This window comes from Glycine soja, chromosome 10 (genome assembly GCF_004193775.1).
Source record: "Glycine soja cultivar W05 chromosome 10, ASM419377v2, whole genome shotgun sequence".
In the NCBI taxonomy this organism is placed as follows: Eukaryota; Viridiplantae; Streptophyta; class Magnoliopsida; order Fabales; family Fabaceae; genus Glycine; species Glycine soja.
Window position 1 is genome coordinate 40,805,875 of NC_041011.1, and position 18,511 is coordinate 40,824,385.

General features: G+C 35.5%; 2 protein-coding genes and 1 pseudogene across 5 annotated transcripts; all 3 read right to left on the reverse strand.

Annotated features, from left to right (window-relative positions):
* Window positions 1–1,243: 1,243 nt before the first annotated feature.
* Window positions 1,244–3,360, reverse strand: LOC114370736 (dnaJ homolog subfamily B member 14-like). 2 transcript variants are annotated; one of them, XM_028328129.1, is made up of 3 exons: window positions 3,183–3,360; window positions 2,967–3,070; window positions 1,244–2,557 (listed from the first exon to the last, which is right to left on the reverse strand). In XM_028328129.1, the coding sequence occupies exon 3, from the start codon at window positions 2,436–2,438 to the stop codon at window positions 1,482–1,484; it is 957 nt and encodes a 318-aa protein (XP_028183930.1). In that variant the 5' UTR covers window positions 2,439–2,557; window positions 2,967–3,070; window positions 3,183–3,360; the 3' UTR covers window positions 1,244–1,481. The 2 variants fall into 2 exon arrangements, with proteins under 2 accessions (XP_028183930.1, XP_028183929.1); XM_028328128.1 differs by lacking the exon at window positions 3,183–3,360 and having other exon boundaries at window positions 2,967–3,174.
* Window positions 3,361–4,436: 1,076 nt separating this feature from the next.
* Window positions 4,437–12,129, reverse strand: LOC114371758 (annotated as a pseudogene).
* A 1,301-nt stretch (window positions 12,130–13,430) lies between these two features.
* LOC114371991 (vesicle-associated protein 2-2-like) lies at window positions 13,431–18,445 on the reverse strand. 3 transcript variants are annotated; one of them, XM_028329351.1, is made up of 9 exons: window positions 18,277–18,445; window positions 17,803–17,969; window positions 17,599–17,669; window positions 17,442–17,523; window positions 16,559–16,674; window positions 16,279–16,470; window positions 15,053–15,943; window positions 14,300–14,377; window positions 13,431–13,944 (listed from the first exon to the last, which is right to left on the reverse strand). In XM_028329351.1, the coding sequence occupies exons 2-9, from the start codon at window positions 17,852–17,854 to the stop codon at window positions 13,834–13,836; spliced, it is 1,593 nt and encodes a 530-aa protein (XP_028185152.1). In that variant the 5' UTR covers window positions 17,855–17,969; window positions 18,277–18,445; the 3' UTR covers window positions 13,431–13,833. The 3 variants fall into 3 exon arrangements, with proteins under 3 accessions (XP_028185152.1, XP_028185150.1, XP_028185151.1); XM_028329349.1 differs by having other exon boundaries at window positions 18,087–18,445; XM_028329350.1 differs by having other exon boundaries at window positions 18,073–18,445.
* Between the last annotated feature and the right edge of the window lie 66 nt (window positions 18,446–18,511).

Sequence of the window (18,511 nt, forward strand, 5' to 3'; positions counted from 1 at the left end):
TTAATTTTTAAGACCAAATTGGCTGATAATTACAATTTTAAATTGATGATTCACTTATAATGGCATAAATAAGTTGAAATTTATAGGATTATTTAATACTAAGTTATTAAATATTCAATAATTTATGAGTTTAACTAAACAAGTTTAAACTTAAATACAAATATCATTGTTATTTAATGAGAAGTAAGACCTGTTAAAATTAGTAATTTCTAAACAATTTCAATCAATCATAAAGAACATATTAGAAGAAAAAAAAGTATCACATAACTTATGGCTAACATTGATAAAAAATAACACCATCACTTATAATAATATTAAATATTATAATTTATTTTTTTTCTTCAAATTCTCATTGTAGAGTTAACCCATAGTGTCATCCTTAAACTACCATTACACCATCACCAAAAAAATATACCAATAACACCATAAGGCCAACAATTATCTAGTATCTACTATAGGCTACATTTAGTCTTGAATCAATCATTTTCAAAGCCAAACTTAATCTATTAGACAGCTAATTAGGGGTTGGACTTCCAAATAGGACAAATCACATCAATATTTTTAATTATAAATCATGTATTTATCTCAATATTTTTTTTCCACTTTTCTTTGTTTTCACCTTTTTGTTGATTTGTGATTTTTTTTTCAATTATATTGAAATAGTTATCCCTGCATTTGTTAATCTGCTTATTTTAAGGGCCCATTTGTTTAAAATTAAAGTGTTTTTAAAAAAATAAGAAACAATATGATTTATTTCTTTAAAAAATAAAAATATTTTTTCAAGTAAAAAAAAGTTTAAACAAATACATAAAAAAAAACATAAATTTGTTTATTTTATTAAAAGGAATGTTTTTTAACAATACAAACAAACCCTAAATCACATTTTTTAGTTTGTAGGATAATCTTGCGATATATTACCTGACCTTTTTTCTGGGCTCTAGTTTAATAGATTTTAATTAAAGTTTAGTTTCATATTTGTCTTTTTTTATGTTATCCTCTTACTTTGTTATAATATTATTTATATATTTTTTATTTTTTATTTGTATGAATCGGAAACATATTATAATAATTATATTAAATCAACTGAGTTAGACATCATCAATTATATGTTTTAATATTATATATTTTTGTAAATTTCTGTGATTATATAAAAGAGAAATACTAATAATATAATCATTTAATTAAATATGGGATCTACTAAATTTTATGATTTTCACTAAATTTCAACTAATAACAATATATATTCAAAATAGTGTGTTAAACAAGGTGCCCTTAATATTTCTCATATCAAATTTAGAACGATAAAAATGTGTGACACAGTAGAAACACACAAAAGGTGTGTTTCCAGTACTAATAACTATAAAAACCCTGTCGTTTTGCAGGCACGTTCTTTTTACTTAATTTCATCAGCATTATCTGATCCAGTTTGTAGTGGCGTTTTGGAAGGAATTTCAAAATTGTCATCTTCCAAGTTCCACGCATTAAAAATGCTGCTTTTTCCTGGAAGATCTCCCTGCATTAAGTCTCGAAGGATCAACAGCATTTTCTTGAACATAAGCATCTTTCATCTCATCACCATTACCAGCCTTGAAACTTTCTCCTGAATCTGGTGCTGACTGCCATACTCTTTTACTTCCAACATTTTTAGAGGTTTGGGGGTCCATGCCTCTGGATGCAGGAACGCAGCCATCTTTACTCTTTTCACCTTCACAATGAACACCAACTCCAGCAGCACATTTTTTCATAGGCACAGGATTTGACCGCCCAAACGTACCAGCATGGTCTCTACCAAGGGGATTTCCACCAGTATTTTCTGAGGCTGGTTTTGGAGGACCATGCACTGGAGATTCTTTCTGGACAACAAAAGGAATAGCACCAGCTTTAAAGGTCTTCAAACACTGTTGACAGCGTAAAGTTGCATTTAAAAATGGTATGGAGTACTGGTACTTAGCATTACAATGTTGGCAACATGTCCAGAACGTCTTCTGTCTAACTTGCTTCTTGGAACCAGTGGATTTCACTGCAGCACCTCTCACGGAGGCTCCAAAATTCTTGTCAAACAAAGAACGTTTTGCTTGGTCACTCAAGACCCCTTTAGCTTGCCCAACCAACTTGAAAGCAGCTTCTGCACCAGCAAACTTGTTCTTATCAGGATGAAGTAGCAATGCAAGCCTCCTGTACTGTTTCTTTATGGCTGCTTCATCAGCCAACCCTTCAATCTGAAGAATTGCATACCAGTCCAAATCAGTGGCAGAGAGTTTTTTCTTTGCAGCATTGTGAACCTCACAAATTGTAATAACATGGGTAATGTTTACAACGTCAGCACACAATTTTTTGGCCTTGGTAGCAAACTTGAGTGCCTCCACAAATTCACCTCTTTGCATTCTAGCTTCTGCAACTTGCCTAGCCCTCACAGCCTCGTCCTTGTTGAACTCCATGGAAGAACTGAGATCAAAATCCAGTCACCCTAGTTCTCCCAAATCTCACACTAAAACGTAGAAAGGGCAACTTCAGTAATTGTATCTATTCACAATCCACAGGCACCACGATATTTCACCTGGATGACACAAGCAAACATTATACGATGCAATTAAACCTAACTAGCAACATGTCATGAAGTGCTTTGATACAGGGTTTCACATTTTTAATTGTAATTCATTGTAAATTTCCATTTCATCTAGTTATTTAGGTGCTGTTAACTAGTCAGTTAGTTAGATGTAAGATAGAACAGAAGTATAGATAGCATTTGTATGCACAATTAGAGGGGACTCATACAATCAATTTCATATTTATTCTAAAATTCATCTCTTCATCCTGTTCGGTTGGGTTTCTCTTTTAGCTAACCATACACTACAAGTTTACATCTATCGAGTTTACTTGTAAATTCCTCAAAACACAGTAGATGTGTGAATCACGCACAAACTGCAAATTCTGAATTGGACAATTAAGAGTTTAGTAAAACGTACCTGATTTGGAATACTAAACATCAATTAAAATCGAACAAGCCTGGGATTGACTTTCACATCCGAACGTAACAATGCTTCAGGAAAAGAAAACTGAGTTGATGATTCTGCAACGAGTAAATACACCGAGATGAAACTCAGTCACCGTGGCATGGTGGGAAAGGAAACGGAAATGGGAAAACCCTAAAATGAAATGTATAGTAAGAGAATGGAACTTACTGGCCGTTGTGAGAGAGAGAGAGAGAGAGAGAGAGAGGCCTCAAAGCGCGGGAGTGGAAATCAAAACGAGAGGGAAGGTAAAAATGCTTGTGTCTTTCAAAAATATTGAACACCCAATAATTCTTGAGCCCACATGCTAAAGTATAAACGGGCTTATAAACAAACACAAATTGTTGGGCCCAGCGTAATTTTTCTGAAAGGGCCAAATATGAAAATACACCATGGAATCTACAATAAAAAGGTTCTTCCTCAATAGCTATTCTGAGTCTTAAGTAATTTTTGTCAATACAAAACAAGTTTTGTTTTACTTTATTTTCGGTGCAAAAATATTTGCTAAATACTCGAGTATTAAGAAAAATCAACGAGAAGTTTATTAAAGGAAAAAATAAGCAATGAATAAGCTAGTTTTTGCAAAAAAAAAAAAATCATGTTTTTCAAATAAACTTAAATTTGAACTATAATAATGAAATAAACATGATCTGTAAGTGGATAGACATTAAATTTTTTTTACAAATGCTATTATTATTGTCAAAATTTGGTTTGGTGCTTTTCTTAAACTTTTATTTGCACGTATAAGCCCACAATAGAAGCATTTTTAATATGCTTAATGTTTATTCAATTAAAATTATTTTATCAAGTTGACTAATTATTAAAACAGTAAATAACGGTTCATAATTCCTTGATCTAATAGTAATTAAATCATAGTTAAACTAGTAATAGTAAAAAACAAATTAGAGAAAATAAAGTTATGGTATTTCTTTCATAATTAGAGAAGTAATACAAGTAGGAACATTGTTAAAAACATGGTTATAAGTTTGAAATCTTGATGTCCTTGCAAACATGTGGGTAATATGATTTATTTGTCTTCTTACAAAACTCACTTAAGAGTTTAAAATAGATGTAAAATGTGCTCTATATTTGACTAATAGAACTTGAAATCAGATGAATCACTAAGTTGTCAATAATTGTTTTGCAATCAGATTCAAAACATAGAAACAACATATGTACGTGACTAAATTATTAAAGTTTTTTTAGTGCAAATTAAGTAAAAATTATTCTAAAATTTAACAAATTATAATACATGATAATATATAACATTCTAATTAAATTTAATAACTTTCCATAACAATTCTTGCAATTTGAGGGATATTGGAAGAAAATAGTGGGAAATAAAATGGGCGATATGTTAAAAAAAAAGATTAAAAAAATTGAAATAATGAAACATGTTATAAAAATTGATTGTTACGCATATGCATATGAATTATTTATAGATCTTTTAGTAATATAAGAATATGCAGCACGAACACCAAACCTTTGGTATGGAAGCTCTCTAATTCAGATATAGTAATAGCCTCTCCTCCCACTTTAGTTACAAGTTCTTTGGCTTTGGCTGATAAATTAATAGTCAAAAGAAAAGAAACAGATCATGCTCTGCATCCTCAGGAATAAAAACAAATCTAATTAATCAACAAATTTTTTTCTCACCATATATACGATTGGCAACAACTACTCTTGCACCCTTTTCTTTTCCACCATAAGCTATTGCCTTTCCTGCCCCTCCAGCTCCCATAACCACAAAGAGTTTACCACACAAAGGTGAACAACCAGATATGGATCTTCTGTTTGAATCTGCAAACAGTTGTAACGAAGACCTATGAATAAATTGAAACCTCGTATAGTCCTTCCTCAATATCTGCAAAGAATATACAGAAACATAGAAACCTTGTAGATGTAGTCGTTCTTCAATAGCTGCAATGGCGCCAAGATAATCAAAATTATAGCCTATTAGTTTTATTAGATTTCCATCATTTGCCGATAAAAAAATAGTTTTCCATCATTTGGTCTCTTAATCATGCAACTAATAGCTCCTATTGCCTGCTAAAATTATTTGATTAGAAAGCTATATTAAGTTCAAATGATACAAAAGATGGGACAGAGGTTTTAAGGCTAAATACCTTAGCAATAGGATCGATCTCATCGCAACATCTAAGTCCATTCTCCTTGGGAGGAATTGTGTAGCTGTTTTTGTTAAAGGACTAAGAATTACTCCAAACAATCGTGAGATTGAAACCATAATTTTGACATAATCATGACACTTTCACAAACACACACAAAAATGCTGTCTTGCCAAATTTTTGTAACCGCAAGACTCCATAAAATAAACTATAGATCATCAAATTATGTCCCTTAATTCAATTATAAGGTCTGTTCAGGTAAGGTTATTCGGGAGAAAAAAAATAAGAAAAAATGCAATGAACTTTTCCATTAGTTAAGAAGATCCTAAGAGGATATTATCACACCTGTATCCAACGAAATCAGGAGATGAGTAAGTGTTGAGAAAATCTGAGACGTTATCGACCAACAAAGGCAAGTAAACTCCATCAAAACCAACAGACTTGAAAGTTGCATTATAAAGATGAGGACTTTTGCTATCACTAATAGGATTTCCTACAGCACCATGCACTTTGGTGCCAATCCCAATCTGTCTAAAATTGTACAAATCCAACAATTCTTTGATAGTTGTTGCCCTGGAGCTGATATAGCTCCAGCCTCAACTGAACCAAACGTGAGAAATCCTCCAAATTTTGCGCAGAGTACCGTGACAAAAATCCCTTCTCACCCTGATAGCAACACTGCCTTAGCAGTCAGGCCCAAGAGGACACAGAAGAGGCCCACATACCTTAGTGATTATGCATAGAGCAGAGTCAGAAGAAGACAAAGTGCAGGATATGCTCACCACAACATCAGCAAAGCCGTTGCAACCAATTTAGATTCCCCACTCTCAATTCTATTATCATTTTCTGTTATTCCCTGCTAGCCAATTATTGGCATGGTTATCCCATATGTATCTGCTATAAATACCAGTGTGTAACAAAAGAAGGCAGAATATCTTTATTGGAAATTTTCATAGACAGAGTAGCATAGTAGCATACCTTATCAGCTGGTCTGACTTGCCTCTTCCCTGCTCCCACCATGCCTGACCACACTACCCGCCAAACTACCACTAACCGCCTTGAGGCAGTCAACCGCCTCACGCAGGGACAAAACACCTTGACGCCGAACCACGCCGCCCCTGCCCAGGCCCAAACAACAATGAACAGCAAAATCGATTCCATCTTGGAACGATTATCTGTTCTCCTAATTACCCCTTCTTCACCCAAATCGCTACCACCTCTTCAGTCAACCACTTCATCCAATCCTCATATGAAGTTAGAGGTCTCTCACTTCGATGGCCAAGATCCCATGGGCTGGATATTTAAAATATCTCAATTCTTTGATTAACAGGGTATTTTGGACCAGGAGCGCCTTACCATGGCTTCATTCTACATGGAGGGCCCCGTTCTTTCTTGGTACCAATGGATGTCAAGGAATGGCTTCCTCACATCTTGGGCGGCAATGCTCCAGGCCTTGGAGTTCAGATTCACGCCATCGTCTTACGAAGAACCCCACGGAGCCCTGTTCAAACTCATTCAAAAAGGTTATGTTAATGATTACTTTACTGAGTTTGAAAGACTCGCAAAATGTATAATGGGCCTTGCCCCACCCTTTCTCCTAAGTTGCTTCATCTCCGATCTGAATTTGGAATTGTGGCGTGAAGTGCAAGCTTTTCAGCCCTTATCACTTCCACAAGCGATCGCCTTGACTAAACTCCAGGAGGATAAACTATTGGATTGTCCCTGCCACTCTAGATCACCATTTCCCTTTCCGACAAACCCTTCATCGAGTTTCTCCCTTGTTTCACCTCTGCGACTAAACGCCTTTCTTTGGAGGAGTTGGCCATGCGTCGGGACAAAGGCTTCTGCTATCTATCATTGCGAGGACAAGTGGGTTGTCGGACACCGTTGTTAGCCTCGCCTTCACCTCCTTATCACGGACGATGAGCAAACCCTGCTCATGGACCCGCCTATCATACCCTTGCTCAAACAACACACCAATGACCAGCCCCAGATAAGTCTTAACACTTTGTCCGAATTGCCTGCGCCTGAAACCTTCCGCATCTACGACCAAGTCTCTCACCACCGGGTTATGATCCTTATTGATAGAGGTAGTACCCATAACTTCATTCAAGCGCATGTTGCAAAATTTCTCAACCTCCCCACTTCTTCCACAACGGCACTGAAAGTTATAGTTGGCGACAGGAAATTGCTTGAGTGTGATGCTAATTGCCCTCAAGTTCCCCTCACCGTCCAAGGCCACCATTTTACCCTAGACCTCTTCCAATTATCCCTCTATGGCGTTGACATCGTGTTAGGAGTCCAATGGTTAAAAAATTTGGGGCTTGTAACGAACTTCTTAATGAATTAGGCAAAGCTTCATAGTTTTCGAAGCTTGATCTTGACTAAGGCTTCCATCAGATTCGAATGGTGGAAAAGGATATTCTGAAAACGACTTTTAGGACTCATCAGGGCCACTATGAGTACAGAGTCACGTCGTTCGGACTCTGCAATGCATCGTCCACATTTTCAGGTGATGATGAACGATTTGTTCAAATTGTTTCTCTGCAAATTCATCGCGGTTTTCTTTGATGATATCCTGGTCTATAGTCCACCACTCATAAAGCATAGCCAGCATTTGGAGGTCGTCTTTGATTCCCTCTCTCAAGGGAAATTCTACTTGCGCCGGTCGAAGTGTATCTTTGCCCAGAATCGCATACATTACCTTGGTCACATAGTGTCATCACAAGGTGTAGTCCCAGACCCGGTCAAAATTCAGGCTATGGTTAATCGGCCTACTTCAGGTTCTCAATCTGAATTGCACGAATTGTTTGGCCTTACAAGGTTTTATCGCAAATTCATTAAAGGTTATGCAGCTGTCATCGCACCTCTAACAACCCTATTGTGGAAGGATAATTTTCAATGGCACCGCGAAATGCAATTGGCTTTCAATAAACTCAAACGCCTAATGACAGAAGCTCTTGTTCTGGCCACATCAGACTTTACGATTTTGTTCATACTGGAAACTGATGCTTCATGTTTTGCCATGGGAGCAGTCCTCCTCCAAAATTCACACCCTATCAAATTCTTTAGTAAGACATTATGCCCGCCTCTTCTAACGTCATCCACTTATGTCTGGGAGCTTCATGCTATAACCACGACAGTAAGGAAATGGAGACATTATTTGTTGGGCCATCCATTCGTAATCCTCACAAATCATCGGAGTCTCAAGGACCTAATGTCTCAAGCGATTCAAACCTCGGAGCAACAAATATACCTCGTCAAGTTGTTGGGTTACGACTGTACGATCCAATACAAAGCAGGGTCTAGTAACATCATTGCTGATGCCTTGTCACAGATACCTACCACCCAATTATTTTCCTTGTCAGTCCCCAACTTCATTTTAATGGATCAACTCTAGCAATCCTTGCTAGATAATACCGCTTTCCAGGAGTTAATCGTGAATATCCAACAACAACCGAAGGATCACCCAGGATTCTCCATCCACCATGACCTTATCTTCCTTAATGGAAAGATATGACCTCCCGTGGACAATTCGTTCATACCTCTTTTGTCGGAAGAGTTTCACAAAACTCCCATTAGGGGCCACATAGGCGTGGTCAAGACTTTACATCGCTTGTAGGATAATTTTACTTGGCACAATATGCGTTCTGATATCCTTCATTTTGTTTCTTAGTGTCTCGTATGCCAGCAAACAAAGTACGAGACAAAAAAGCCGACAGGCCTCCTCCAACCTTTACCAACATTTTCTTTAACCTAGGAGGTTTATCATTGGACTTTATTTCAGGATTACCGCTATCAAACGGCTTTACCACTATTTTGGTGGTGGTGGATTGATTCTCTAAAGGTGCTTACTTTGGTGCCCTTCCCTAACACTATACGACACATAAGATTGTCATTCTCTTCTTCGACATCATTGGCAAATTGCATGGTTTTCCCCAAAGCCTCGTCCCGGACAAAGACCCCTTGTTTATCAGCTCATTTTGGCATGAGTTGTTTCGTTTGAGTGACACGAAGCTTCGTATGAGCAGTTCTTACCACCCTCAGATGGACGAACAAACAAAGGTTCTAAATTGCATACTAGAACAATATCTTAGAGCCTTCGTCCATGACAAACCTACCCATTGGCACAAATTCCTCGCATTGGCGGAATGGTCATACAACTCCTCAATCCATTCCACCACCGACCTTTCCCCTTTTGAGGTGATGTTTGGCAAACTTCCCCCATCAATTCCCAATTATCTGCTCGGGTCTTCATCGATAGAGGCCATGGACACCATATTAGCCACCTAGACCGTGTTGCATAACACTTTACAGCGTCACCTAGCAAAAGCACAAGCTGTTATGAAGCTACAAGCCGACCTCCTCCGTCGCGATGTTCAGTTTTTTGTAGGAGATTGGGTGTTCATTCGTCTTCGCCTATTTCGACAAACATCCTTGTCTCCAACATACTGCAAACTTAGCAAACACATTTATGGCCCTTTTCAGATTAAGGAGCACATTGGCTAGGTCGTATACCGCCTCAAGTTACCAGCCTCTTCCCGTATTCACTCGGTCTTTCACGTGTCATTGCCTAAACCACACCAAGGACCCATCCCGGTCGATCAAGTTCCTCTCCCCCCAATGACCATTGATAATCATCCAATTATCAAACCTCTGTCAATCCTCGACTGGAAATAGGACATGGCAATGGCTCCACCCACCAAGCTAGCACTAGTACAATGGGTTGGATTGCCTCCTGAGGACACGACATGGGAGGACTTATGTGCTTCTTACAACCTTGAGGATAAGGTCAACTTTCAAGAGGGGGGTGATGATAGCAACTCTGCCTTAGTAACAGCCTAAAAGGACACAGAAGAGGTCCACGTACCTTAGTGATTATGCATAGAGCAAAATATGCTCACCACAACATCAACAAGGTTGTTGCAACAAATTTAGATTCCCCACTCTCAATTTTGTTATCCTTTTTTGTTATTCTTTGCTAACTAATGACTGACATGGTTATCCCATGTGTATCTGCTATAAATACCATGTGTAATAAAAGAAGGCAGAATATCTTTATCGGAAATTTCGATAGACAGAGTAGCATACCTCATCACACCCATTGCAATTCCTATCATTGGGACCTATAATTGTTCAATTTATTAAGAACAGTTCTTGAGCTATTCGTGGATTTTCAAATAAATCTCTATACTTTTTAAAATATCTAATTGCAATAAAAAAAGATCGCGTCTAACTTTATGGTTTATAGACAGAATATTTTAGTCTAAAGACTCAATTACAAATTTTAAAATATAATAATCTATTTAATTTTTTAAAAAATTATAAAACTTACTGATTAATTTAACCTTTTTTTTATTAACAAGTGCTCTTAGTGTGATCTTTGACATTATTTATTGTGACTGCTTGTCTTTTGTTAAGAGAATTAGTATATGCATGTTTAGTTTTTTTTTTAATAATGACTTTTTTTTATCATTTTTTAAAAATTTTCAGAAACAAATTTAAAATTTAAGTGTTGTCAAAGGCAGTTGTTGCAATCTTGACCACATCTGCCCCAGAAGCCTGAATTCTTGCGGCAAGGTTACCTATTTCCTCCACGGATGGAGTTCTTTCCAAGTTGTGTGAAGACACAATGATCTTCACACTCTCAGGCTTCTTCCCTCCAATGGATCATGAGCCACCTTCAATACGCCTATATAATCACGTACGCAAAATAAAACCAGAGTTTGTAATTGCAATGTGAATTCACCAATTTCAAGTTTAAAATAAATACAAATATAGAAAATAACAAATATATTTTCTTTAGATTAGGACAAAAATGATTTTTTTTTTTTGTAAAATATAAAAGGCGACAAAAAAATAAAAATATTTTTATCATTATTTAAAATTTTCTATATTAAAAACAATGAATTTTTTTGAATCAATTCACTTTTTATTTTATTTTTAGTGCGTAAAAAATGAAAGCATTTATTTTTTGTCCTTAAAAACACTTTGGTGAGAGGATATTGTATTGAACATAAGGATTAATTTTAAAAAAAAAACTAAAGGATTAATTAAAAAATATTTTTTGAAGAGGCAAATATATTTAAACTCCTAAAAGTTATAATAGTACCATTTTATATTCAATAATAACATACATATATTAAATAATAAATTATATTAAAATTTTGTATTAGAGGGATAATAAACGAAAATTAAATGTTTTTAGATAATATCCGTACGGATAACAATAGCAACTTTATACAACTAGTAACATTTTCCATATTATCGTTCTATTTATTATTATTGAGGTGGTCTAACTATATATTCCAGTAAAAATGAAATTAAATAACATCATGGCCTAATAAAAAACATGAAATTTTGTTCATAAAAATATATAAACAAATATGTGTAATTTTATTGGGACACGTGAGGTGAGTTGTTTAATCCCATATTTAATTGGGGTTAGTTAGACAAAACAGTATGGCATAGTTAATTAAATTACCTTTATCTCGATCATCATCAACAAACTCAGACCCCAATTCAATGGCTTGACGTAGAGCATCTTGTCGCTGGCTTTCATCACCATCAGACTCCCCTCCTTCTCATATTGGTCCAAAACAACCAAATTTTCCAAAGACCAAAACACACACAAGCCAAGCATGCATGCATGCGTTATATAATCGAAACGATTTTTTATTTTATATGTGCATTGATCAAATTCAAATGCACAGATTAATGAATCAAAAACATTTATATATATGCCTGTAAGTGATTAAAATGGGCAAAAGACGGTTATTGATTAGAGATTGATGATGTTGAGCAGGATGGAAGTCCTTCAAGAAGTCCAACCGAGCCTCTACAAGGTCAGCACCCAATTCTTTTGCCTTCACCATCTCAAACACCTTTTCTTCCACCCATTCCGCGGTTGTTGAAGCACAAATTGGTGTTGAGTTTCTTCTAACTCCACTTCGAATTCCAGCTTCCCACTGGAACAGGAGTTTGCACACCATGTTAAAATATATAAATTTTGATTAATTAATAAGAATGTAAGCTTCATCATATTTTAAGATAATTATATGTTGGTCGAACTTTCTAATTAAGTAGAAGTCGTATGCAGAATATTCTTCTTAAGAGGAAAACAATACCGTTACGCTGCTGATAGACATTTCGCGGGGAAACCAGGTTGAACGAGTGTGTGCGCGTGTTTTGTTTAGGAAAATATGCAAATATATGGGAAATGAAATAATGGATGGTGGGGTATCATTCATTTATAGAGGATGACTGTCTCTGTTTCACTACATTTCATATAGAGATAGTTGCTATTCAAATTAACTATGACTATTTATTTTTTTGGTTTAGTCCCTAACAATTAAAGTAATAAACCAATGAAAGTATAAAAATTTCTTTGCTTGCCATCCAATTTTATGATAAAATGAAGGGATATACTTGGAAGTTGGAATAATGACCAGGTTTTTTTTCTTCCAGTTATTCGCAAGTTTCAATCAGTGTAACTTGTAAGATTCACCTTCTTTGAAGGAAAAGGTTATTATAAAGAGTTGTTGGTGTTAATAGATAAACAATATTAAGTGTTAGGTGTTAAAATAATATGACTCATAAATTAAGGGCCTAAACTTGATTTAATAAAATAAAAAGATCTATTGACAAATATGAAAAGTTAATAAATTTTGAAGTTAATAAACTTCTAGTAAACTTAGAAAAAGTTAATAAACTTTTAATAACCAAAGTTTGTTAATAAAAAACAAAGAGTTCTATCTCTGTCATAAAAGTTTTTCTTCTAATTATCATCAAGAATATGAAAGAAAAATAATAATAAAAAAAAGAAATAAACTGGAACAAAGAAGATTAAAAAATTTATGTCTTTCTTGAATCAAAATAAATTCTACATACGAGAGAATTATAATAAATAAGATCCTTATAATATATAATAGATTCATTAAATATAAATGTATGAAATCTATAACTAACTTTAGAAAAATACTTTATAAACAAAAAAGCACGGCCGCATGGCATCAGTTTTATGATCTGGGAGGATAAACAATCTAGTTTGTACTACTCCTAAATCAACAATCGTGGTCAATAAATAAGAAGTACATGCAACATATTTTTTAGTTGTGCCAAACTATTACAAGTTCCCATCTTGTGAGAAAAATTTATATAGAAAACCTGAACCTAGCTTCTAATTTTTTTTAAAAAAAAAATGGATGAAAATGTTACAGTCCGGAAAAAAAAATCTAGCAGGAATGTGCATAAACTACAGGTTCCTAAATTTGAATAATTACTGCAGAGGTAGACAGAATCAAAGTATTCCACTTTAACATAAAGTAATCATGAATACCTTTTTCAACATTTAAACTACATGCTATATCACGGCTGGTAGTCACTCATGCCACCCCACAGAGAAACACCGATCAACATCGAGAGAATAGAGATCAGAGAAGTGAAGAACAGTCTAAAGTATGTGTACACAACTTTTGCTTGTGCACGTGGGTAATTTTTGCATATACAAATCAGGAGACTTACATGATTATGGACTAGACAGATTAAATCGAATATCACTGACCCTCAAGTGTACAGATCCCCTACTATTACATTCATAGATATAAAGTGGATTTATGCCTAAACTTTTGCTATTAACAAATTCGAGGAAATTCAAAATGTCAGTAGCTTCCTGCAGATGATTGATTGGCCAGGTATCAAGAGTGCAAACGGTATCCCAAGAAGACACAGATAAGTGCCACCATACAGACATATAGAAGTGGGAAGCCGACTTGAACTTTTCTTGGACCTTTATTAATAAGATCTGCCTGCAAAAAAATAACACAACCCAAACAGTACAAAATTGCACAAGTTCAAGCCTGTAAATGGGGAAGAATTCAAAAGCAGCAAACAACATTTATACGCATCCCCAACAAAGAAAAAAAGTGAAATTGCCAATCTAAATTAAAATTTTGATTAATACTTTCTCAATTTTGTCATTGTAATCAAAATATAAGGGTGCCCCCGACCCCGTTTTCTCTCGTGCACCATTTATAAATTGACAATACTTCAAATTCTAGAATGACAGACAATTTATGTTAAGCATCTCCTCAGGGATTACGACAAAAACCAATGAATAATGGCCACAAAAAAATTACTAGTGACAGTAATTCCCAAGCTTACTAGTTTTTCTTGCAAGATTTTTGTCTCTTGGTTGCTGAGCATCCTCTCCTCTGTTAACTTAGATATTGTTACTCCAGACTGCAAAGGAATAAGAAACATTATCATCACTTTAGTTAAATCAGTTCAGATTTGCATAAAACTCAAGACCCACTATTACTTTAAGCCCAATTTTAATGAGGAAACCCATAGGCACAATTGCTTCATTGCTATATGCAATAAAAAGAAAACATTTTCATAGAATTAAGTCTATAGGATGTCAACTAATCAAGCCTAAAAGGATGTAAAAAAGAGCAGTTATACAACATTGTGGAACTTAATCATGCCATATATTGCAAACCTGTACATACAAAAAGACGTATAAAAGAGCAGCCTTGGCCCCTGGCTGTCTCAAACCATGTGTATACAATTTAATCAAATGAAATGATGGGAAAAAGTAATGTACATAACAATCAAGCATATTCATCAATAGTCATAATCATACAAAAGTCTGCGAAGCCATATAATTTAAACAAGTATGCTAATAAATATCTCACTAAGCTGAAAAAGGTCTAAATAATACTTTATACTTCAAACCTCTCAAATGAAAACATAAGCCAAAAAAGTGCCAAGACAAGGCATTCATAATCAAACTCTTGATCTCATCGCAGGAAAATTTATAAAGCAATTTGCTTCAACATGCAACTTGTTAGGAAGCATGTCACATATGCAAGCAGATAAAAAGTTTCACAGTAAAAGAATGGCGGCATGCCTGACCTCATTTAGTTTTGACTCAAGTCCATCTAGCTTTAATTTCATCTCTTCAATAGCTTTTAATAATTTCACCTCCTCTATACTTTTTGAAACTATCAACTCAGCTTCTTTTTCTGGCTTCAGTTCCTCAACATTCTTTACTGTTCTCCACTCCCAATCTTTTGACATTTTTAACTCTGTTTCATTTTCTGGCTTCAGTTCCTCAACATTCTTTACAGTTTCCAACTCCATATCTTTTGAGATTTTTAACTCTGTTTCTTTTTCTGGCTTCAGTTCCTCAACACTCTTTACTATTTTCAACTCCAGATCTTTTGACATTTTTAACACTGTTTCTGTTTCTGGCTTCAGTTCCTTTACATCATCTACTGGGTTCAAATCCAGAACTTTTGACATATTCAAGTCTGCTGCTTTCTCTGGTTTCTGCTCCTCTATATTCTTTACTTTGTTCAAATCCAGAACTTTTGACACTTTCAGCTCTGCTGCTTTCTCTGGTTTCAGCTCCTCTGCATTCTTTACTTTGTTCAAATCCAGAACTTTTGACACTTTCAACTCTGCTGCTTTCTCTGGTTTCAGCTCCTCTGCATTCTTTACTTTGTTCAAATCCAGAACTTTTGACACTTTCAACTCTGCTGCTTTCTCTGGTTTCCACTCCTCTGCATTCTTTACTTTGTTCAAATCCAGATCTTCTGACACTTCTACCTCTAACTTTTTTTGTGGTTTCAATTCTTCTACATCCTTTAGCATATTCAACTCATTTTTTGACACTTTCAACCCTGCTTCTTCTTTTGGATCCCCTACATGCTTCATAGTGTGCCCCATATAATACTCCTGCCTCAACTCCATATCCTCTTCTAGCTCTAATACCTCATGAACCATGTCTGGATTTTTTAGAACCTAACACCAGGCACAGAACAAAAAATGGGAATGGCTTATGTAAAAAGTATGAATTGAAATTGTAAAGTTGATCATCCACACATGCACAAAGACTACCAAAAGCATCAAAGATGACAACACCAGAAAAGAAGGGAACTTGTGGAAACACGAAAGGTGAAGACAGTCTGCAACTCTATATTGATGCACCTTTCAAATTATGAAAATAACAATCCAGAAATAAAAACCAACAAAACCCTTAAAGTATGTAACTAAGAAATTCTTAGAGTATCTTTCTCAGGGATTTGAAATATCTATGAAAGAAAAAGTGGAGGAAAGAAGAGAACTTAGAGCCGAACATTAGTGAAGTGTCCTCTGATCATGGGCTCCGGGGATTGGATTTCATCTTTACTATATATCTGAACTTTTTCATGGTCAAGCCCATTCTTGAAGTCTCCATTAATAGGAGAGAGATCTGGTGAATTGGGTGGGCTGATCAGGGTTACCTTCAGCTTATTTTCTTCTATATATTTACTTCCATCTTTAACAAACTGCCATCAGCAAACAAATAAGTCAAAAAATATAAACTAATATAAAATCTACCAGAGTACAAAATCACAGTCTAACAAATATCCATACCAAGCTAGAAGTAACATCTTCACTGGTTGTTTCAGCATGAACCTTTGTGCTCTGGATTAAGAACTTGTCCTTGCACACCATATCTTCAGGTGCTTCCCTTTGGGCTTGCATTGTAACTGTTTGATGACAAATAAAAACAATGAAAACTGAATTTGGGGACAGAGGGGGTGACAGAAACTAAGATGCTAGAATTAATTTCCACGTGTGTGGATTCATCTTCAACTAATGTTCCTGGAAAACCTACATTCCTTAAAAAATTACTGGCTACAATCACAACAATTTAATACTGAAAAGCAACATTATGCACTCAAAGAAAACTGTTTCGTGCCAAATTCAGGCCATCATGTATCCCAAAATCATCCACTACAAGTCCACATTTTTTTTTATCGGCAAATGTTGGTTTTGTGAGTAGAGGAGATCAAACCTGTGACCTTTCCCCCTCTTACCTTCTCCCATAACCATCCAACCCACAATGACTAAACTTATTCTCAAGAGAGCTTAACTAATGCATAAATGACAAGTCAAGTATTACGATTCTATTGTAAATATAGCTTTAGTTAGTTATAATTAGCTGTCAAAATGTTATGACAGATATGAACTTAGTTAGTTACTCTTTTTCTATTTTTATTGAATCCTTTGTATATAAACCATTTCTTGTAGCACATTCACCAATTAATTCAATCTGTTTTCATTCTTCACTTTGATATCTGATATGGTATCAGAAGTTACTCCTTCCGCCCCTATTGCTTCCTCTTGAAGCTTCTCTCTGTGTATTATGACAGCTAATTATAACTAACTAAAGCTATATTTACAATAGAATCGTAATATCAAGTGTCTCAAAAAGGAAAAATACCGAACAAAGACACATAAGACGAAGCTATACCTATGAATTCACAAGTAGCTTTCGGCGCGAGAACTCCAACATTTGGACGCACTGAATATTTCTTAGGCGACGTCGTCTTCACCTGCAAATATAAAACGATTAATCTCTCCAACCCTGTTCCTAACACCAAGTAATCATAAAAGAAAGGTGCTCAGACCTTGAACGCTACATAGTGGTCGGTGTTATTAGTCAATTGAACCGAGCATGAACTTTGCTTCTTCAACTCAACTACAAAGGCGAAAAATCACGGCACGTATTATTCAATTGATCAGCATAATTATGTTAGGTTCGATGACATCAGCATCAGCATGCATGGCCGCACAAAATAATAGAAGTATTCGAAAAATGAAAATGCACTCACAAATAAATTCGAGTTCCTTGGGTTCGATTTGGAGAAGAGGTGCTTCACTCATGATTATCCCGAAACCGAGATCGACGTCTAAAACGACAGTGTTTCAGTGGAGCCGTTCGATTCGACGCAGAAGAGGGGAGCGAGTCAAGTCGTGGCAGATCAACGAGTCAAGTCAACTGAACTCGAACATTGGAAAACGGAAAAAAGAAAGAAAGAAAGAAAGAAAAAAGCATTAATTTGTGGATGAACATGAAGTCGAAAAATTCAGCAAGAACAAACCAGTAGTGCAGTACCACGCAGCGAGAGAAAAAAAAAGTATGAGTCGCTTTTTTTTTTCCAAAGAAGAAAGAATAGCGGGGAAACGAGAAGAAACGGCAGCGTTTAAACACGGGGTACGGAGAGAGATCAAAGATGCGCTAAAATGGAATTAGCCGGATATGCCTATATGGTTAATCGGATATGTTCTTTTTTTTTCTTTCTTACATGCAAGCTTGGGATAAAAGTGGATGCATTGAATGGGAATAAGCGTGTGAATCGTGATCTTCTTCAAAACAGAGCGATTAATAATGCCTCGATTATTGAGTTGCAGAAGAAGAGAGGGAAAAAAAAAAGGAGGGGAGGGGGTGGAAAACAAAAACGCTTTTTCTTGAAATATTGTGAATTGTTTTATATTATTTTCAATTTCACGCCTTTTTCAAGTGAGGAGCACGTAGCATCC

Excerpts from the sequence above, each read along its gene's own strand:
- LOC114371991 (XM_028329351.1), bottom strand. The coding sequence starts at position 17,854 with ATGAGTGAAGCACCTCTTCTCCAAATCGAACCCAAGGAACTCGAATTT. Across the intron at positions 16,471-16,558 it reads AAGATGTTACTTCTAGCTTG|TTTGTTAAAGATGGAAGTAA; the intron begins GTATGGATATTT and ends TGCTGATGGCAG. Across the intron at positions 13,945-14,299 it reads AAATCTTGCAAGAAAAACTA|GCAGATCTTATTAATAAAGG; the intron begins GTAAGCTTGGGA and ends ATTTTTTTGCAG.
- LOC114370736 (XM_028328129.1), bottom strand. The coding sequence starts at position 2,438 with ATGGAGTTCAACAAGGACGAGGCTGTGAGGGCTAGGCAAGTTGCAGAA.